The sequence below is a fragment of the Capricornis sumatraensis genome, chromosome 8, assembly GCF_032405125.1.
Source record: "Capricornis sumatraensis isolate serow.1 chromosome 8, serow.2, whole genome shotgun sequence".
NCBI classification, from domain to species: domain Eukaryota; kingdom Metazoa; phylum Chordata; class Mammalia; order Artiodactyla; family Bovidae; genus Capricornis; species Capricornis sumatraensis.
Window position 1 is genome coordinate 64,337,486 of NC_091076.1, and position 23,852 is coordinate 64,361,337.

A 23,852-nucleotide genomic window follows, 5' to 3' on the forward strand; every position below is an offset into this window, starting at 1 on the left:
TGTCAAAGTAATATCTCTGCTTTTTAATATGCTATCAAGGTTGGTCATAACTTTCCTTTCAAGGACTAAGTGTCTTTTAATTTCATGGCTACAGTCACCATCTGCAGTGATTTTGGAGCCCAGAAAAATAAAGTCTGACACTGTTTCCCCATCTATTTGCCATGAAGTGATGGGACCAGATGCCATGATCTTAGTTTTCTGAATGTTGAGCTTTAAGCCAACCTTTTCACTCTCCTCTTTCACTTTCATCAAGAGGCTCTTTAGTTCTTCTTCACTTTCTGCCATAAGGGTGGTGTCATCTGCATATCTGAGGTTACTGATATTTTTCCCAGCAATCTGGATTCCAGCTTGTGCTTCAATCAGTCCAGCATTTCTCATGATGTACTCTGCATAAGTTAAATAAGCAGGGTGACAATATACAGCCTTGACATACTCCTTTTCCTATTTGGAACCAGTCTTTTGTTCCATGTCCAGTTCTGAGTAACCGACTATTACTCGGCCATAAAAAGGGACACATTTGAGTCAGTTCTAATGAGTGGATGAACCTAGAGCCTATCATACAGAGAGAAGTAAGTCAGAAAGAGAAAGATAAATATCATATATTAATGCATATACAGAATCTAGAAAAAAATGGTACTGAAGAATTTATTTGCAGGGCAGCAATGGAGAAACAGACATAGAGAATAGACTTATGGACATGGGGAGAGGGGAGTAGAGGGTGAGATATACGGAAAGAGTATCATGGAAATTTATATTACCATATGTAAAACAGATAGCCAATGGGAATTTGCTGTATGGGGGGTGGGGGGGAGGAATCTCGTTGTTACGGCTCCTACTACAAAAAGCCATCAACAAATTTAGAAACAGCGAAATAGAGAGATGAGTAGGTTTATTCTTGGTAGACAGCTTGTGTTGCCTCTTGTCCATTTCCCTCCCACCACATCCCAAAAAAAAGTGGGTAGGAAGGGGAATTCAATCTCAAGACTTTACTTTGCAATGTGGTTCCAAATGCCTCTCCACAGCATAGACAACACCTTCCTTCACACTTGTAGGGAAAAATCCAGCTCCCCACATTTGGGTGTTGTTACTTTTAGTATAAGCTTTAGGTCTTCTATAAGAAGAATCACTCTGGATTCAGATCACACGGATGTCAAGGAATGTTTTTTCCATTGTATAATCATTTAAAAATCACCTACAAATTAAAACTTGACATGATACACTGAGAATTTAGGATCATTTTTCACCAGTCCCCTGTTCTTGTGGTTGACTTCAAATGTTTGGTACAGGTGATTATAAGACGATATAGTCCATGAAAAAAACATTCATGCTGGAATTATAAAATCACATTTGTGATACAGTTCTTTTAAAGTCTGTTTTTAACTTTTGTCCTTAGGAGCTACTTTCTTCTTGTTCTGACCAGTGACCTTTTTCCTATGACAATGAAAAGAAAGTTGAATTAGAAATTTTAGATATATGTACTTTCCAAAGCCCTACCAGTTTAATAAACATTTACTGAAACCTCCACGATCAAGTATATGAGACATCAGGAACACAAAGCTGTGTCTCTGCCCTTTAGAAAAACACATCCACCTAAGTGAGAGAGAAACACCACAATAAACTACATTACAACATGGCATAAAAGATTCTGACCTAATAAAAAGAGTTCACATTGATTAACTGCTAGACACTGTTACAAGTGCTTTCTATGTATCAACTCAGATCTTCTAACTTACGAATAAGATTCTATTAGTATCCTCGTTATACAGATGTGGAAAATGAGGTGGAGTGGTTGAGTAACTTGCAGACCATCACACACTGATAGTATTAGATATGAACTCCGATATTCTGATTTTAGAGTTTGGTGAATGGTGAATGCCATCAACTAACTCTTAACCCAAGAAAAAAACTTCTGAGAAAATAATAAACATTTGCATACTACAGCAGAGTAATGCCAATCAACTCACTTAATCCTTCACTAACAGTGGCAGAGTTATTATTTATATAACTATTTCCATTATATACAGGGGGAAAGAGGCTTAAAGATGTGATTTGTTCAAAATCACACAGGAAGAGGTGATATTAGAGCCAGTTCTTCTTGCTCCATATCCAGTCTCCTCCACCCTCTACTACACCAGGGTGAGTCTATAGTGCCTGAAGTGAGGTCCACTAGGCAACAGGATTTAGGTTTATTACTCAGCTGGGAAGCAGGGTCTGAAGATATGGACTTAACAGTAATCAGCATAGAGCTGAGGCCACAGGTGTGGGTAGGATCATCATAGCAACATCTACAGTGGAAAGGTAAGCTGGTGTCAGATCAGCTCTTATGTGTATGTTATGTTAAGAAATATGGTTTTTCAATGTGAAGAAAACAGACAACCAAAGCATCTTAAGCAGGGGCTAGGGACAGGTTTATATCAAGTGTCCTCAAAGTCTTAGTGCAGCCATAAGTTTTAATAACTTCAGGGCATAAAGGCTATGGATTTATAAAAATCAACAATTAAAATATAATTTAAAATATCAGCATTTATTATTACAGTTCAACAGAGCCATGATCTTATGCTCTAGTTGATTTTCTGTCTTGTAAAAACTTTCCTCAGCTGCTAGTCAGTACCTAACAGGATTACACTTTCAATCAGCTTTACGATCACCCAAGAATGAGGTTCTGATGTACATGCAACAATTCAGAAACAGCTCATCGCAAGAAAAAGTCTAGTGAGACAGATAAGGTGACAAAGCAGGGCAACCTCCTGTGCCAATGCACTGGTCTACTAATCCTCTAATAATCCACCCAGCAACCGTCGCCACAAAGAAAAATAAAAGATGCATTAAGAAGGCACAACACTGATTAGGTACGAATTAATCTTTCCAGTGATGTATTTTCATAAGGTTGTAACATTTATTCCTCCCGTTATTAAAGCTTAAAACCACTAAACCCTTGGGACACTCTGTACACACCATGTACTGGGCTTGAACATGACTTCCCACAATTGATACAAAATGTCAGGCTGACTCTTTCTCTCAGAAGGAAAGTGCAGGGCAGTTTTCTCACCTGAGTTCACCTTGTTCTTTCTACATGCCTAAATTTTACCTATCCCTGAAGATAATTCTACTTCTGTAAAATTTTTTGTAAATGACACCAATTCATGATTTTTCCCTTCTCTAGCTTCTATTTTACTTAAAAATTATTTTCTAATTATTTTTTTCATGTATACTAATCTCCTTTCCCTAACTTCAGGAAAGGGGTCTCATTTTACACCCTTTTTACACCTTACTACATATTATGTACGTAGTACATATTAATACAGATATATGCAGTAAGGCTAAAGATGGACAGTAAGTACTTGGTAAATGCCCACATTTTATATATGTTATATATTAACTGGTACTGACAGAATTTAAAGTGTCATTTTTCTTAAATAGTGGAAAGAATAGTACTATGCAGAATATTTTAGTCTGCCCCTATGAGATCACGGTTTCCTAGTAGTGATAGGCAAAAAAGGTAGTCCTGTGTACAGTCTAAAAAAATAGAAAAAGAAAAAACTGTACTTTGAAATCCTCAAAATATTAAGCTAAATGACTGAACTTATAATTTACTCAAGTTTATAACATATATAAACAAATTTGTATATAATTTCATATAAATATGTAAATGTTTATAATTTACATATAAATTTATAATTTACTCAAATTATACTTTTCAGAGATGTTTCAACATGCTTCAGTGTAAATCCTACTGAAATCCTCTCCAGAATACGAAGCTTCAAGGAAGACTCCGTTGACGTGAGTTCACAGTCCTAACAAGTGGTTGCAGTAGTGTGTCCAAATGCAGGCTGCGTGGAGATGGTGCATGCATGTGTCCTAAGTCACTGCGTCCGACTCTTTGTGACCCCATGGACTGTAGCTCGCCAGGCTCCTCTGTCCACGGGACTCTCCAGGCAAGAATACTGGAGTGGGTTGCCATGGCCTTCTGCAGGGGATCTTCTAGACCCAGGGACTGAACCTGTGTCTCTTTAGTCTCCTGCACTGGCAGGCGGGTTATTTACCACTAGTGCTACCCGGGAAGTCCATGTGGAGACAGTGGACAGTGCAATTCTAACTCACAGTGAATTGAAATCATATTTCCAAAGATGGAAAAAGAAAATCATTAATATATTGACAAATTCCAAGATTGAATTAACCAAGTTTCCAAATCATTAGCAACCTAAGATATATTACTTTTATTACATTCTATAATGTAATAAAATTACATTCTATAACAGACTGTTGTTAATGTTTAGTTGCTCAGTTGTGTCCAACTCTTTGTGACCCCACGGACTGTAGCCCGCCAGGCTCCTCTGTCCATGGAATCTTCCAGGTAAGAATACTGGAGTGGGTTGCCATTTCCTTCTCCATAATGGACTGTAGACCTATCAAATTTTATTTCTAAAAATCTATCCTAAGGAAAAATAATGCCCATGTTATATGAATACGATAGAGTCAAACTAACTTTTACCATATACTTACCGTTTATCCTTAGCTTTTTCTAAAAAATATTTCGGAGTTGTACTAATGCTCTCCCTTTCCAAGGGCTTCTTAATCATCTTTTTCTTTTGTTTACTGTAAGTTACAAAGAGAAGAAAGAACTGAATTAAGTGCAACTTAATTTAGAGAGTTAAAACTAAAACTAGTTTTGGTTCTTGGTCACAAAATTTGTTTATCTACTTTGTGGTTTACAGTGACACTGTATCCACTGTGATTTACTAGTTTACCTAATAGTATCTAGAGCGGTAATCCGAAGAGATGAAATTCAACCAATTTTTAAAAAGGCACTGATTATGATTAAAATATGTGTCACTCTCATATCCTGCCAATAAGCGCTAGAGTCTGATTTTGGCCAATTAACTACTTTTTACTAGCTTTATGAATTAAAATTAAGCATATTTCACTCACATTTAATAATATTTTAAAAATCTGAGTACTTTAAATTTCAAGGATGAAAAACTGACAGGGAAAGAACACACAGTATTCACAAATATTTAAGAGGAAAGTTTTTACTTTAAAATGTTCTAAAATAGTAATGTTGATAGAACTATAATGTACGAGTGTGAAAGTAAGAATGTACATGCAAAGAGAGAAAAACTCCCAAGGAAATTCAAGACTGTACCTTAGTAGTTTCTGGAAGCCTTTTATGTACTCTGGGACAGGACATCCAGCCTGCTGGATAACATTGGCAACACTGAAAAAGGTACCGGTAAACATAAATTTGTATCTTGTCAAACTGTTGTTTATGTACTTAAACCCTCTGCACAACAGAAGAGGAACTGAGACTACACAAGAAACTAATCCAGTAGTGTTCTGATAAATTATTGCCAATTATTACCAGAAGCAATCATATCGGACTACTGAGAGAACAGTCTGCTGGACTGCAATCAAGGTACTGATGAATAATTTTAGCTAGCAACCGCTTCTACTCAACATGTATCAAGCCCTAACCAGCACAGCCCAGTGTTGGATGAAACAGTGAAGTCAGAGTCACACTTAAATTTATTAAATCACAGGGCTTGGCTGACTTGAGCTTCTCATGTACAGTCACTTATTCAATGTACAGTCACTTACAAGCTTTTGTAGTAAGTATCATTATCCCCATTTCCCAGATGGAAAAGAAAACTGAGGCGCACACACTGATACGGGGGGTCATCACAGTCACATGCTTAGAGCTGCTGAGAACTCAGGTGCATCAAGGCTGCTGGAATATAGTCCCCTACGTATCACACGAGAATGTCTGCTCATGACAAAACCAAGGTTGACAGAGCCAAGGCTCAGAAGGCACAAATCAAAATCTGTGCCACGACTGAGAAACAGGTCAATGTACAAACCACCTCCATCCACAGCTTGATTTCATTTGTTAGAAATATGAACTGCTGTCAGTTATCATCAGCCTAACATTTCTGTAGGCAGCCCAAGCGTAGGAAATACAACTCAGCTTTTACATTAACATCTATGATGATGGGCTAAATTAAGATGAGATTCTAAAAATGTATCTATCATAGGTTACCCAGGCCTCAAGGGGCTACAACTGAATAATATCGGAGTGTGTAACTAAAACAGTTTTCCCTCTATGACAAGTGACCTGGGACTAAAGATAAACTCCATCTGCCCTAAGAGTAATAGGAAGAATGCACCATGCTAAGAGATCATTTTGACTAGGCTGTAACATAAGAGATTCAGGGATTAACTTTAACTATTCACTAATCCAAAAACCTTAATATTACCTTGTGATTAATATCAAGTGATGTTATTGGGAGAATTCTGTGAGTCTGAAACTTAAATGAATATTCTCTTGTGAATACTCCCAAAATCTAACAATGGAAGGACAAAAATGAAGCCTTCTGATCATTTTTCTTTCATGGCTAACATTTGGTTGACTAATACCATAACAGAATTGGGACACAGCCATTTTGTAATTATCCATTAACTGTGTGTAAGAATAAAGAACTAAACTTTGCCAACTTAACAGTAAGCTATTTCTCCTAATTTACCTTCTTAATAATGGTTTATCATCTTCAGTGAAAAATGTAACAGCTTTTCCTTTATGCCCAGCTCTTCCAGTTCGACCTAAGAGAAATCAGATCATTAAAAAAACAAAAAAACAAACTCATTTTTGAGGGGAATGGGACCTTCAAGATTCACATATACAAGTCACTGGATTTTCACAGTACTGAAAAAAATGAACATGCTGAAGGGACTCTGGTAGACATGCTAAGACAGATGAGTGAGGGGGAGGGGCACATGACTCACCTATCCTGTGAATATATTCCACTGAGCTGGTTGGAAAGTCATAGTTGATAACCAAGTTCACACCTTTAAAATCGATCCCTCTGGCTAGTAAGGCTGTACAAATAAGAACCCAGATTTTTCCTGCTCTGAAGCTGTGGACTGTGTTATCTCTCTGGTTAACAGAACATACAGCAGATGTTTTAGTACCACTCTGGGAATGGAAAACAAGTGCTTCATAAATGCCAGTACTTGGTTCTTTGTTGTTTTGAAAGTTTACATTTGACTTTACCTGTTGCTGTGTTCTGTCCGCATGAATAACATCCACGTTAATACCTTCATATATGAGCTCATGAAAAAGTTCTTTAGCCCTTTCAATGGACTGAACAAAAACAAGAACAGGTGGATTGAAACCCTAAAAGAAAGCACACATAACCCGTAACTAAGAATATATCTGCATCATTTCATAAGATTTTAATTCAGTTCAATTTGGAAATTGCCAAATTTCTCAGACCTGTGGTCTCAGTCTGCCTCCATCTTCCTCAGCACCCATTCTCTACAATGGGCTTTTCCTACTTAACTTGAACAGTACTCTCCATTTTGCCCATTCCAAAAATCGTCTAATTAATCCCCCTTCACCTTTCTACAGCAATGGATGTCCACTCCTTGAAATAAACATCTGTTTGCTTCTGTGCCTCAGAACATTTTTGTTCCTTCTTAAAATATAATAATTGTCACTTTAATCCATTATTTATCCTAACTGTGGGTATTCCCCAAAGCTTAGTTCCTGGTTCTCAGTTCTCTCAAAATTATCTTACCAAGTTAGACAAAATTTAAGTTATAACTACCAGCTATAAGTAAATGATTTTTACATTTTGTATTATCAAACCCTGCTTCTCTCTCAAACCATCTTTCTATATTTTCAACTGTCAGCATTAGGACTTGACCTTGTTATTATGGTCCATACATCCTTTCAGGATCTAATGAAAGATACGAAGCTGTCTAATAGGCAACCAGACATTCACACAATTACAGAAGGTTCACAAAACTGAAGTTCATACATGGCTAAAAATCCCTGGAGTATAACCCTACGTAAATATCTGTGAAAACCTCCCATTTCCTGTTGCCAAGTGACATCATTATCAGCAAAACTAACAAATATGGCACAATGTGCCAAGCACTATTCTAAGTACTATATTTGTATTAATTCAGTAACAAGACAAAAACCCCACTCTAGTGGGGCCTACTCATGTAAGGCCCCAGTTCTCCATGAAGCAGCAGAGTGGTGGGGGGAGATTTATATATCCATGCATACTCTTGCTTTATTGCACTTTGCAGGTTTTTCATAAATCAAAGGTTTGTGGCAACCCTATGTTCAAGCAAGTCTATCGACACCATTTTTTTCCCCAACACCATTTGCCTACTTCTTGTCTTTGTAGCACATTTTGGTAATTCTTACAATATTTCAAACTTTTTCATAATTATTATATTTGCCACGGTGAGCTGTGATCAATCCTCTTTGATGTTACTAATATGTCACTAATCACTGAAGGTGATGGTTAGCAAGTTTAGCAATAAAGTATTTTTAATTAAGGTGTGTGCATTGTTTTTTCGACATAACGCCATTGCACACTTGACTACAGCATAGTGTAAATGCAACTTTCCTATGCACTGGGAAATCCCCAAAATTCCTGTGACTCACTTAATTGAGATATTGGCTTTACTGTGGTGGTCTGGAACTGAACCCCCAGTATCTCTGAGGTCTGCTAGTTCACAGATGTGGAAAAAGGAGGCTTTCAGGCCATCAACTAGGTCTTTCCCTAGCCTTCCCTGAGCTGGGGACAGAAAACGTAACTTTATTCTAAGAGGTGAGCCTCTCCACTTGGGACAAGTTGCTCCAACGTGCTTCTTACTGACTTGCCACTGGATTACTAAATACGAAGCAGGAAAACATGCTCAGCCTCCCGTCAGTAATACAAGGCTTGGTGAGCTTCATCGATATTTGAAAATGCAGCCCAAATCTACCTTTTTAACAAGTTCCCTCATGGCCAGTAGTTTTCCAGTCTCCGAACCAACAAAGAGAAGCTCTTGTTCTACCGTCTCTACTGCAGAATTCCTGAGGAGAAAAACGTATCTTACAGTTTGTGACAGCCAATCTTTGTTTTTCCCCATAAATTCTAAATAAATGAAAAATTTACACACAACTCCAACAGAATGACTTTTTCCATTATCAATAAAGTACCTAATTATTTACATTTTAAAGACAACGTTTTTTTTTTTATTACTTTTACCTAGAGAATAATTGCTTTACAATGTTGTGTTGGTTTCTGCCATTTAACAACGTGAATCAGTCATAAGTATACATATGTCCCCTCTCTCCCTATCCTACCCCTCGGTTGTCACAGAGCTCCGTGTTATACCAAAGTTTTTTAATTTTAGTTCAAGTACAGCTGATTTACAATGTTGTATTAGTCTCTGGTGATTCAGTTTTATATATATACATACACACACGCACACACACACATACTTTTTCAAATTCTTTTCCATTATAGGTAATTATATGTGGTTTATGTATTTCACCTTTAGAAGTTTGCATCTGCTAATCCCAAACTCCTACTTTACCCCTCCCCCCTAATTTCCCCTGAGGTATTTGTGAGTTTATTTTCTATGTCCATGAGTCTGTTTCTGGTTTGTGAATAAGTTCACTTGTATCGTTTTTAGATCCTACGCGTAAGCAGTATCATATCTGTCTCTCTCTGGCTTGCTTCACTTAGTATGATCATCTCTAGGCCCATCCGTGCTGCTGCAAATGGCATTATGTCATTCTTTTCTAAGAGTCAGACATGACTGAAGCCACTCAGCAGCAGCAGCAGCAGCAGCATTCCACTGTGTATGTACACATCACATCTTTACCCGTTTATATGTCAGTGGACATTTAGGCTCTGTCCACATCTTAGCTGTTATAAATAGTGCTGCTATGAACACTGGGGTGCATGTATCTTTTCAAATTAGTTTCCTCTGGATATATGCCCAGGAATAAGATCGATGTATCATATGGCAACTCTATTTTTAATTTTTTAAGGAATCTCCATACTGTTCTCCATAGTGGCTGCACCAATTTACAGTCCCACCAACAGTGTAGGAGAGTCCCCTTTCCTCTACACCCTCTCTAGCGTTTATTCTTTGTAGCCTTTCTGACGATGGCCATTCTGACTGGTGTGAGGCAGTGCCTCATTGCAGTTTTCAGTTGCATTTCGCTAATAATTAGTGACGTTGAACATCTTCTCATGTGCCCATTGGCCATCTGGATGCCTTCTTCAGGGAAATGTCTATTTAAGTCTTTAAATGTTCTGTTCTGATTATAAAAATGTTATTTCAATTAAAAAAATAAGACATAAACAATAAGTTGCCCACAATTCTACCCTTTTAGGATAAATTTTGATATTTTGTTGTGTTCTAGTCATATATTTTCATGTTTCCAATTACTTTCAAAATCTTTCTAAAAGTAAAATTATTGGGTAAAATGAGAACATTTTAAAGGTTGCTTCATATGGCTAAATTTTTTTCATAATGATAGCAAAGGTTTATATATAGATAGTTGGGAGTGAGGTATCTTAAGGCTTTATTAACACTCTATAAGCCACTGTAATATACTATACTATGTATAAATACTTTTCCCACTCTGTTATCTCCCTTCATATTCATGGTGAATCTGTTCTATTTTTCTTTTTATACACAGGAATTTTAAGTTGGAAGTAGATAGGATATTCTTTATTATTTCATTTGGCTTTTTACTTAACATGGTATTACAAGCACTTTTTCATATAGCTACAATCTTCACTTTTACTACTTCATTTCCATTCTCCTGGCAACAATACTGGAGTACGTAGCCATTCCCTTCTCCAGGGAACCTTCCCAACCTAGCAACTGAACACAGGTCTCCTGCACTGCAGGCAGATTCTTTACTGTCTGAGCCACCAGGGAAGCTCCATACTATTTCATGGGTTGCACTACAGTATATCAAGGGGCAGTATTATAATTTCATAAAACTTTTTTCCTACCATTTAGCATAAATGCACCCCAAAATATTTTTAAAAAGGAATTATAAATCAAGTGGCTCAGTAACATCAGCTTCCTTCTCTCAGCTCTACTGAGTTAAGCCATCAAAGAGATTAAATCCTCTGGGTGGCCACAGAGCTCATGGTCATACTTTATGGAAGGGAAAAATCAACTAAATGCATGATGACAGCAATATCTACATGACAATATGAGAATGTCCCTTTAGATTATTCTAACACAGAATATCCTTAATCAATCTTGACTTTAAAGAATATGTTTCTTTCAGTAAAACTCTTTTTATTAATCTTAGGCCACACAACCTGTCTCTTTTAGTCTAAAATAATGACTTTTTTTTTTTTAATCAGTGGGATAACGTGGAAGAATTACCTTGCTCCAATGGATACAGTAATGACATTGTCCAAGTTCAGTTTGCACCACTGTTCAACATCATAGGCAAAAGTTGCACTGAACATAGCTCTCTTCACCTTGTGGGATGTACAGGCCAAGAAAATGGAAGCCAGCTGGTCTCTGAACCCAGTTTTGCCATCTTCAAACAGTTTATCTGATTCATCTACTACCAGCCATTCAACACTAAGAAACAACAACAAAAAACATTTGTGGTTTATTGAACTGAAAGATCCAGGACACGTCACTAAACTACTTCTTCAAACCACAATGACGCGTCTCAGATCTACATACTGTACCAGAAAAAGGTACAAGAAAAATAAGCAATAAAAAGGCAAAACAAGATCAACATAAATTACTGTACCTATTCCATTAGACCCAAAGGATATGAAGTCCCACTGGCAATGTCAAAACCTCAGATAAACGTTAGGAACTCCATCACCACTGCTGAAAAGATGTGAAAATTTCTAGGGAAACTCTGTACTAATTGCTTATCAGAATCTGTTAACTTTATTTCAGACCAGATAGTTACTTTTTTCTCAGCACTAACATTGACTGAAAGCTGGCAGATAGCAAGCTCCAAAGGGCAATAATACGAGTATTATATTATAGTTGAGGACAAAATATAATCAACTTAATGAAAAACAAACATAAAAGACATTATTAATGTACCTTGTTAAGTCTATTCCTGGAGGATCTTGTTTTAATAAATAGATTAGTCGATTTGGAGTAGTCACAAGGATATCTGTAAGGAAAAACAAATGGTACAAACTGCAAAACATTCATCCCTCTTGAACTAGGGATTAAGCCCCCTGCATTTCAGTTAATAACCTCAAGTGGGGAGAAGTGCTGATATGCACTATACCAATAACATAACAAACTAATGTACATATTTTTTAAATCCATCATAGCACAAACTACTAAATCCTTACTCTCCTTTTATTTGACCTGCCTGGATCACAATGAACTGTGGAAAATTCTGAAAGAGATGGGAATACCAGACCACCTGACCTGCCTCTTGAGAAACCGGTATGCAGGTCAGGAAGCAACAGTTAGAACTGGATATGGAACAACAGACTGGTTCCAAATAGGAAAAGGGGTACATCAGAGCTGTATACTGTCACCCTGCTTATTCAATTTATATGCAGAGTACATCATGAGAAACGTTGGGCTGGAGGAAGCACAAGCTGGAATCAAGATTGCCAGGAGAAATATCAATAACCTCAGATATGCAGATGACACCACCCTTATGGCAGAAAGTGAAGAGGAACTAAAGGGCCTCTTGATGAGAGTGAAAGAGGAGAGTGAAAAAGTTGGCTTAAAGCTCAACATTCAAAAAACTAAGATCATGGCATCTGGTCCCATCACTTCATAGGACATAGATGGGGAAACAGTGGAAACAGTGATTGACTTTATTTTTTTGGGCTCCAAAATCACTGCAGTTGGTGATTGCAGCCATGATAAATTAAAAGACACTTACTCCTTGGAAGGAAAGTTATGACCAACCTAGATAGCATATTCAAAAGCAGAGACATTACTTTGCCAACAAAGGTCCGTCTAGTCAAGGCTATGGTTTTTCCAGTGGTCATGTATGGACGTGAGAGTTGGACTGTGAAGAAAGCTGAATGCCGAAGAATTGATGCTTTTGAACTGTGGTGTTGGAGAAGACTCTTGAGAGTCCCTTGGACTGCAAGGAGATCCAACCAGTCCATCCTAAAGGAGATCAGTCCTGGGTGTTCATTGGTAGGACTGATGTTGATGCTGAAACCCCAATACTTTGGCCACCTGATGCAAAGAGCTGACCCATTTGAAAAGACCATGATGCTGGGAAAGATTGACGGCAGGAGGAGAAGGGGACAACAGAGGAAGAGATGGTTGGATGGCATCACCAACTCAATAGACATGAGTTTGGGTAAACTCTGGGAGTTGGTGATGGACAGCGAGGCCTGGTGTGCTGTGGTTCATGGGGTCGCAAAGAGTTAGACACAACTGAGTGAGTGAACTGAACTTGGCCTCTAAGAGGCAAGAATATAATCATCCAACAGTCTGCTTTTCAAACATTCATTTGTTTTTCAGGAAAATACTTTCCTTAAATGGAACTTTATTCAGAAGTTCAAGATAAAAGCCAAGTAAAAGAGCTTCTCTGGTGGATGTTAAGATAGGGATGTAAGCCAGTCTGATCTGCAGAATATTTCCATGGCAGGTTAACAACCAAAAGAATAAAGCAGGGATTCTCAGTACCACAGACATTTTGGTTCAGACAACCCCTTGTTGCAGGAGGCTGTTCTGCGCACTGCAGGGTGTGCAATAGTACCTCTGGCTTCTATCCCTCTAACAGTAGCTCCCCAGCTGTGACAAAGTATCTCCATATATTGCCAAATATCCCTGGGGTGGAGGGTAAGGTGGAGAACCCCTGGTATATATTTATGTAACTACTGGGTGAGAGGAGATTTCTTTCAGCTTTTCTAAAAATCGAAATAACTACACTTTAAGATTTTTTAGGTGGCAATTAGGATATTTGTAATTTCCAAATCCCTTATATTTCAACCATGAACTGAACTGAATTTACAACTTCCATCCTCTTGAATGCATGCTCAGTTGTGTCAGGCTCTGTGACCCCATGGGGCCTGCCAGGCTCCTCTGTCCATGGAATTTTCCAGACAAGAATCCTGGAGTCAGTTGCCATTTCCTCCTCCAGGATCTTCCCCACCCAGGGATTGAACCCGAGTCTCTTGCACTGGCAGGTGGATCCTTTACAATTGGGGCCACCTCGTCCCTCACCAAATTTCTTAGATGATTTAGGTCCAAATTTCTTGGCTGCAACTGCTGCTTTGTGGATCATGTGTATCCTGAATCCTGTTCCCTCGGATAGTTTTATTAACTCTCGGTGAATCTAAAACAGAAATGATAAAAACATCAGCTGCTGAAACACCTGGGTAAGATGTACAGTCACTTTAGTATTTATAAAATAAATCTAGGATCAATCCATGAATACCTGAAAGTAAGCTTATGATAATCTGTAGATTAACTTGGAATCTTGGCATTTTGGAACTTCAATGCCAAATAAGATTCAGCAGTTTCTTCAGGTCTAGTAAACCAGTTCCAAGAGATAAAATCAAAACTCTTCAACTCTATTATTTTTAAGAATAAAGTACCATTTCAAAACGATTTCATACTTGGCATGTGTTTCCATTAAGCACACAGGGAGAGCTAAATGGATCGCTGTACAGTTTTACTTTCTCAAAAACTGAGATGAGGTTTCCTTTTTTCTAGGTGAGAAAAAGTTTTAAAGAGGAACTATATATATTACAGACCACTTCCCACTTCTGTCTGTGGCTCAGACAGTAAAGAATCTGCCTGCAATGCAGATGACCCAGGTTCGATCCCTGGGTAGGGAAGATCCCCTGGAAAAGGGAATGACAACCCACTCCAGGATTCCTGCCTGGAGAATCCATGGACAGAGGAGCCTGGTGGGCTGAAGTCCATGGACTTGCAGAGTAGGACTTGACTAAGCAACTAACACACATATGTTATAGTAGCCTTCCAACTACAAGGATCTTAGGGCATATACCAAAGCACAAATGCTAAGATCATCATATTTTAGAAAACTGTAAGACTTTATGCAGTAAGATACTAAGAAGTATGCTTTGTACACAATACTTGACCATGACAAAGACACGGGCCTTACTCTCCTGGACCTTTCTTTTACCCTCAACTAAGAAAGATGACTGGCAAACACAAACACATACTCTTCAGAAACTACAGGTTATACCTGGCTGGCAAGTTCTCGTGTTGGTGATATAATCAGGGCTCTGAAGCCTTTATTTGTGGGTTGTTTCAGGTGCATTAAAATAGGAATGCTAAAAGCCAAAGTCTTTCCAGATCCAGTAGGAGCAGAAGCCAGCAGTTCTCGACCCTAAAAACAGAGCACATTAAGTATAAGGAAGAGTACATACATTTTTCAGTGCCAGTCAAATAATGCTACCCGCCATAAAAATAAAATTATACACAGCAACTCCAGATACTCACATTCCCATCATTCTTCTAACTTCTCCCATATTTGCTTTTCTAACATCACCCATCTCTGCTACCACCACCCCAACGGAGTTTCTGAGCATTATCACTAAAGTTAATTTGAACTGGGTAAAGAAAGTAGATTACTAAAGTCCAAAGATAATTCACAACCATATTCCCATTATTTCAATTTTCCTTCTTCCTAATCCTCTTTTATCAAAGTTAAATCAGAAAACCAACTTTTGGTCCTGATATCTGTATTGCTCCATCCTCATGGAAACTTTTAATAAATAACAGAAGGACTAAATGTAAAATAAAAAGTGGTGCTAACACGAGTGACAGTCATATACAGGTGACAATCTTCAAAAAGTCACTGTGCTTTCTAAAGCTTTAAGCTAAGGTCACTACAGAAACAACATTTTAATGAAAATTAAAAGCAAATTTGCTATAATGTCAGTCAAAAACATCCTTCAAATATATTCTTATTTCAGTTCCCAAAGAAAATGAAAAGGATTAATACAGATGAGGAGGGAGGGAACTCATACCCTTTGGCTACTAGAACTGGGAAGGTCGTCTTGGTTATGTGGGGAGAAAAACTCAGCTCTCACTACTACAAAAAAACCTCAGAAAAACTTAATTTCCAAAAATCTAAGTTAACTCATACCTCCATCAACAATGCATAAACAAATCATGGTATACTCATACAAGAGAATACAACTCAGCATATCATATATCAGTAACAAATTGATATATGCAACGTGGAAGAATCTCAAAAAAAGTTTACAGAGTGAAAGAAAGAAACCAAAAATAAAAGAATACATAATGAATGATTCCACTTATAGGAATTCTATAATATATGGCAATAAGAACCAGAACAGGGCTTCCCTGGTGGCTAGCGGTAAAGAATCCACCTGGAATGTAGGAGACGTGGGTTTGATCCCTAGATTGAGACGATCCCCTGGAGAAGGAAATGGCAACCCAATCCAGTATTCTTGTCTGAGAAATCCCATGGACAGAGGAGCCTGGTGGGCTACAGTCTATAGGGTTGCAGAGTCAGACACAACTGAGAGATTAAACAACACAAAGAACCAGAAGAGTGCTCACCTCTGGGTGAGGGTGGGGTGGGGACTGAATGGGAAGGGTATCAAACTGCTGAAATTCACTAAACTGTGCACTTAACATCTATGTATTTTTTCAGTACTTAAATATAGCTCAATAATAAAAGGTACTGGGATATGGGAATTCCCCGGCGGTCCAGTGGTTAGGACTGTGATTTCACTGCTGAGGGTGTGGGTACGATCCCTGGTTGGGGAACTAAGATCCCACAAGCTGCACGGCGTGGCCAAAATCTTTTAAAGTACTGGGATTAAAAACAAAGTCAGGTTATATACAAGAATTCAGTACTTCTGAAATAGTTCTTGGATATTATAAACCAAATCAATGATGGATAAACAGAACAGAGTCTCTATCCTCAGAAGATGAACACTTTTAAATGGAAAATGTAAGTGCAGTTAGTGCAAATACATAGTATATAAAGTGTAAGATAAATGTTGCAAGAAAAAGAAAACACATGGAGAATTGGGTGTTAGGGGAAAGAGTGTTGGTAAAGGAAAAAAAAGATCACATCAAGCAGTAGTGATCAGGACAAATTTTATGGTGGCACAGGCATTAGAGACGGAGTTTAGAGCACGGCAAGGATTTCAACAAGGGGTGATAAGGCAGAAGGGAGGATCTCAAAGACAGAGGAAAGAGAATGCACACACACACACACACACACAGAGACACACACACAGACAGACAGAGAGAGACACACACACACACACTCCGAGGCCTTCACACTCACATGCAGCATAACTGGAATGGCTTGCATTTGGATTGGTGTAGGTATCTGGAAGCCTGCATCTAGAATGTTCTGAAGCAGTCGAGAATTGATTTTATATTCCTGGTCAAGTTGCTGAAATGTAGCAATTGGGTCAGGAAGATCAGTTCCCTGGACATGAATTTTATGTTTATTCCGGAAGAAGTTTAGCTGAAAAGTAAAATAAAGGGATTTGGTAAAATACATTGTCAGATGTTGTAAAGCAATAATAAGTTTTTGAAATAAGCTTTAGTAGCATATGAAGCTTTCTAGTTAAATTCCAGGCCCTAAAAGAGACATATTAGGTACAATTTCCACTGTTTCATAGAAGGATGACCTTTCTAACAATGAAACCTATCTGTCCACACTTTCCACACCTAATGTGTCAATGCCATGAATAACATTACTCATATTCATGTGCTACTGTCACAGTCACACTCTTATATAAACTGCTAGAAGAAAGGCACTGAATCAATCTATCTGCTTTCTGTGGCACTTAGCACACAAGGGCCAATGCTTTTTAACGATCTACCCTAAAAACTCTACTTATTACGACTGAATGCCGCTAGAAGAGTCAAGCGATGTTGGTTTTTTCTTTTTTTTTTGGTTTTCCCACTCTCTGATCCAGACAGCCAAATTCTGGATTCAGGATTACTAAATGAGCTGAACACCACTCCATCTACAACACGGCAGGAGTGCAGCAAACTCAACAATGGCATATTTGTTGTCTCAAGTTATAAAACAGGTTTCTTAAGAATTCCAACTCTCAAATCCCTGTCACATGAAATTCTTCAAAACCAGTGAGTTTAACATAAAGGAGAAAGTGGGCCAATTTTATGTTTATCAAAGGGAAATAAGAAATTTAAAAAATTAATTCTAAACACATTATCAAATTTGACCCTGTTTAAGTTTCAAGATACTTTCAAAAATTTTAAACTTTAAAAATTTCAGCCACAGCACAAAGGCTACTTTAAGTTTTCATTAAAGTAAAATCTAGACTACTATAAATAATCTTCTATCTTAACAAAATCATACTTTGATGAACAGAAAACCCAAGCACAGTGGAAAAGGCACAAGGCCAGAAAAACAATTAGGGCGAAGATATTTTTCTCACCTTTTCTTTTCTTAGCTGCTCTAACTTTCCTGAAGTTAGTTTATTTTCTCTTTTAACATTTTTATCTTCAATCTTTGCTTCCACAGATGATATCCACTGTATAGTAGAAACTTCTTCTTCAGAAGTAATTTCTAAAATATATTTTATAAAAAATTATAAAAGATTTAAACCGTAATATTCTTAGGTGGCACAAACAGGCCATACCTTCACACTGAAAGAAAAAGTAACAGCTGATACAACTAGATAGTTTTGGTAACTGGCCTAGTTGACTTTCAAGTTTACATGGGAAAATAAATATGCAAGGATAGCTAAAAAAAATTCTAAGAACAGTAATTAGTAAAGACTACTTCTGGAATTTCTTTTAAATTTTTTTCAACTTCACTGAGGCACAACAGACACAATAAACTGCATATATTTCAAGTATGCAATTTGAGGAGTTTTGACATATGTATGTACTTGTTAGACTTCCCTGGTGGCTCTGTGGTAAAGAATCCACCTGCAATGCAGTGGACATGGGTTTGATACCTGACCTGAGAAGATCCCCTGGCGAAGGAAATGGCAACCCACTCCAGTATTCTTGCCTGGGAAATCCCCTGGACAGAGGAGCTTGACAGGCTACAGGCCATGGGGTTGCAAAAGAGGTGGACACGACTGAGCGACCAAACAACAGCAACAACACACCTGTTAAACCACCAACACAATTAAGGCCATTTTCATCAGTTCCCAAAATTCCTTGTAGCCCCTTATAATGCATTACTCCATTCCTAGGCAATGACCTGTTTTCTCTCATTGGTGACTAATTAACTTAATTTTTTCCTGGAATCTTATATAAATGGAATCATACAGTATGTACTAAATTTAGTATGGTTTCTTTCACTTAGTAGTTATCCTGAGATTCATCCATTCAATCCATGTTGGAGAATGTATCGATAATTTTAAACCTTTTATTTATAGGGAGTATCGTATCGTATGGATATACAATCTGTCTATTCTCCACTGTCCAGGGACACTTGGGTCATTTCATATTTGGCTATTACAAACAAAGCTGCTACAAACACAAGTATACAAGCCTTTGTGAGAACATAGGTTTTCCTTTCTGTTGGGTAAATTCCAGGAGCAGAACAGGTGGATCACATGGTAAGTGTATGTTTATTATCATTATTTTTTAATTCTTTTCAATTTCTGCCAAAAAAGCCTACTAGAATTTTAATTGGATTTGCACTGATCCTATAGCTCACTTTAGGGAGAACGTATCCAGTTGCTCAATCGATAAACACGGTATGCCACACTACTCCACTGGGATTTATAACACAGTATTAGTCGCTCAGTCGTGTCCGACTCTTCGTGACCCCATGGACTCTGGTCCCCCAGGCTCCTCTGTCCACGGGACTTTCCAGGCAAGAATACTGGAGTGGGTTGCCATTCCCTTCTCCAGAGGATCTTCCCAACCCAGGGACTGAACCTGGGTCTCCTGAATTGCAGGCAGATTCTTTACTGTCTGAGCCACCAGGGAAGCCCATTTATAACATAAGGCCACGTTAACTGAAACAAGCTTGTACTGGTGTATGAATACAGAATCAGAAGTAAATGAAATAGAACAAATGCCAAAGACCCAAATATATATGGGAAATAAGTTACAATAAAAGCTGTATCTGAAGCCAATGGGGAGAAGATGGATTATCAATACATTAAGGCAGTCAGCTAGCCATCTGGAAAAAAAATTAAATTAGTTCCTTATTCACTCCTTACACCAAATAAAATCCCAGAGGGCCAAAGATTTCAATATAACAAAATGAAACTACCAATAAGAAAGTATGGGAGAATTTTAAAAAGTGTATTAATTTAATGCTTAGGGCACAAAAGCAAAAACAAATTATAAAGGAAAAGATACATTTACCACATAAAATGGCAAAAATAAATAAGATTATAAGAGGGCAAACTAGAAAGCATGTGTAAACACAGTATGCTAGACTAGAGCTAATTTCCCCAAGAAATTAAGAAGAAACAGATGAACAGTATAGTAGAAAAAAGGTGCAATACGACACGAGGAGGCAAATTATAATAACAGAAAAAGAAAACTCTCATACGCTGCTGGTGGGCATCACCAACTGGAATGACTTTTTTAAAAAAATAAAAAGTTATGCTCACTTTTATGAGGAGACAGCTGGCATTAACAGACCTGAATCATTACTAATCCACCAGACCTTGAATTCTCCAATTAAAACTCTTTACATCTATCCACACTTGCTACTAAATGATTACAGGACGTATCTGTGTGTTTCTGGTTGCCCAGTATTTGAATCTTTTCCCTAAGCCGGTGTCAGGTCTTTTTAGAATTCTTCTTGATAGAAGCCTTTATATTAAACTTCCTTGTAGCCAGGAAAGTAAAATCACTTTTATTGCAACACTGTCACCAAAACTGTGGAAACAAAGTAAATGTTCATAACGCAGAAACTTGTCAAATCAATTATGGAACATCCCTACAATATATAAAGGGATACTATGCTATGGTTCAATGAACAAAGCAGTAGACTTCCTAATGATACCATGTTTCTGGTGGACAATTCCTAAATATCTAAATTTAAAATAAGTTCTTATCTGTTAACTATGAAATCCCACTTCTAAGAATTTACCAAAGAGATATACCCACACATACACATGAAGTAGAATAACATTTGCTGCAATACTGTAAAAGCAGAAGTGGAGAAACAAGTTAAAGGCCCACCACTTAGGAACTTGTTACATCAATAATGGAATGTATAATGGGATATGAGGCTGTATTAAAATGAACAATGCAGCACATTTCCTACTCATTCATAACAAATTCCAAGATACAGTTTTTTAATAAAAGGGGTAGAGGGAAGGGAGGTTCAGAACAGAACAGCACGTAGAGTATGCAATCATTCATGCTTTTTAAGGGAGGTATAAATACATGTCAATAGACTATCTCTACAAAAATATCTAAGAAACTGATTAACAGAGGTTGCCTCTGGAGAAACAGGGGACTAGAGATAAAATGTTGGGAAAAAAATTTACTTTTCACCATTGTATAACTTTTAAAAATCATGTGTAAGTATTTACTTTACCAAAAAGGTAAAATGGCTAGGAAACTTAATAGATGAACAAGGAAAAAGACAAATACCCCTATAGTTGAGTACTGAAAAAAAAAAAAATTGTGAAAATAGCCAATGAATACAAACAAGTCACAAAACTTGAAATGTAAATATCCAGTAAAGCCTATGAAAAGATGTTTAATCTCATCAGTTACCAAGAAAATATAAATAAAGAAGTCTCACTCATTAGATTGGGGAGGAAAAAAAAAGACCAACACTGCCATGGCTGTGAAGTGAAGTGAAGTGAAGTCACTCAGTCGTGTCCGACTCTTTGCGACCCCGTGGACTGTAGCCTATCAGGCTCCTCCGTCCATGGGATTTTCCAGGCAAGAGTGCTGGAGTGGATTGCCACTTCCTTCTCCAGGGGATCTTCCCGACCCAGGAATCGAACCTGGGTCTCCCGCATTGCAGGCAGACGCTTTACCGTCTGAGCCACCAGGGAAGCCAGTCACTTTGCAGTTATCTGTTCAAAGGAAGAAGTGTGCGTGCCCTTTCGCCCACTGAATCCACTTTCGGGATGCTAATTACAGAACTAACAGCACCTGTATAAAAAGATATGTTTACAAGTATCTTTACTGTAACAATATTTGTAATCACAGATACCCTGAAACAACTTGAATGCTATCAAATGACAAACAGCCATATAGTCTGATATGTAACCATAAGGTTGTACTATTTCTGTAAATGAAAAAAAAAAGACAAAAACCATAAATCAAGCCCTAACCTGAAGTCATCTTCTTCTTCTTTTTCCTGTTCTGCTCCTCCTTCTTTTCAATTTGGCTTTCTTCTTTTTTCTCTTCATCTCGTAGCTCCTGATGAGTTCTTAATGCCCCACAATCACTTGGGACAGACTTTTTGTTTCCAAAAAAGTCCAATCCCTGTAGCACCTCCGAGGAATCAAAGTCATATTTCCTTTTTCCTATCTAAAACCCAAAACATTTAAAATGAAAGCTGTGGACAGATTCGGCATTGTTATCACTTTAGCCGCATTGACAGTAAGGATGTGGGTACAATGACTCCCAATCTTTTTTGTCTTTCGCCAAATATCTGTTGAGCTGACAAGAGTTTCGGCAAATGGAATCCAAGATGATACCTTTTCTGACTTTATAACAGTAATAATGATAATCATAATAGCAACTAACACTTTTAAACCTAACACTTATGCTTAATCTGCATAACAATAACACCACATAATCAGGCAAATTCTAACCATGTTTAGATATATCAAATTCCTCCTTCCTTCAAAAACTCTAACAAGGTAAAAAGCAATATTGCAGATGAGAAAAATCGAGGCATTAACAGGTTAAGAAACTTTACCAAGGTCTCAAAACTGGTAACTAGCAGGCCCAGGATTTGAACTTGAATAATCTGGTTCCAGAGTTCAAACTCTTAACAACTACACTATACCGTCAGAAAAAGAAGAAACACAGGTGTGGCGCACACACAAAAATGTCTCCAGTCCCAATACCAAAGTTGATATTCAAATTTTTCACAACTGGGTCCCAACTTCTCTCGATTTCTCACTCACTCCTTTCCCTCTGTAAGAGCGCCCATTTCAAATGGTTCTTCTCGCTACTTAATACGCCGTGGAGTACCGGGAATTAAGAAAAAAAAACCAAAAACCCTATGCCCACGCAAGCCAAGACAAACCCGGGAAGAACACCGTGAAATAATCTGTTCTCTCCGTCTGGGGTTGTGGCTGTTTTTCAAATTATTTTCCAACAGTTTCGGAGAAAAGATAATTTTTGAGAGTAAGATTCTAACGGTGCTTTCAATAAACTCAGAAGAGCGGCCGGGAAGGTGGAGTGGAGGTGAAACGTTTCCTTGCTAGACCTAACCAAGTCCACAGAAGCACAGGTAAACGGTTCATTCAAAAGGCTGCGGTAAGCTGAACGCCAAAGGAGGGAAAATGCCCCACGACCAGGCCACGGGGTTTCCGAGTGCGGGCTCCCCCAGCAGCCGGCAATTTCTCCGGCTCCCGCCCCTTTTCAGTTACTCGCGCTTCTGCCCACAATACCTGGAATCGAGCTGCGTCCGCTGAGAAGCGTTTCAGGTCGAATTTGGCCCCCGCGCCGAGCCGGCGAAACAGATCGTGAGCATCCATCTTTACCCACAAAGCTCCGCGGTCACAGCGCCTGCGCAGAGGACTTCCTCTCCCAGAAGGCCTAGGGCAGGCGGAAGTGGCTCGGGGAGAGGGTGGGGCCTCCTGGCTGTGAGGCGTCGGGCAGGTTTACCGAGTTACTGTCTATCGTTATTTGTTTGATTAAAAAACTATTTATCCAAATCTTATGCCAGGCACTCACTGTTCTATACTTTAGGGATAGTTTGGTAAACAACATTCCACGAATCTCACCTCAGGAAACTTAACATTTTAGTGATGATAGAAGATGTTAACAAACAAGCAGAATAATTCCTGAATCAGAAAAGTGATATGAGACAAGGGTAAAAATGAGGTCAGTCAAAGTAGAAATGATGGTGGTGGCTTGGACTAGGGTGGTATCTGAGCTGATGGAATTAAATGGGTAAATTTGAGATA

At 38.2% G+C, this 23,852-nt stretch overlaps 1 protein-coding gene across 1 annotated transcript; it reads right to left on the minus strand.

Moving 5' to 3' along the window:
* Positions 1–931: 931 nt before the first annotated feature.
* On the minus strand, positions 932–23,420 carry DDX52 (DExD-box helicase 52). Its single transcript, XM_068977587.1, has 15 exons — positions 23,334–23,420; positions 22,041–22,239; positions 18,204–18,334; positions 17,075–17,260; positions 14,990–15,133; positions 13,999–14,110; positions 11,890–11,962; positions 11,200–11,403; positions 8,779–8,869; positions 7,046–7,168; positions 6,778–6,928; positions 6,519–6,594; positions 5,144–5,215; positions 4,504–4,596; positions 932–1,431 (listed from the first exon to the last, which is right to left on the minus strand). The coding sequence occupies exons 1-15, from the start codon at positions 23,418–23,420 to the stop codon at positions 1,377–1,379; spliced, it is 1,797 nt and encodes a 598-aa protein (XP_068833688.1). The 3' UTR covers positions 932–1,376.
* Positions 23,421–23,852: the final 432 nt, after the last annotated feature.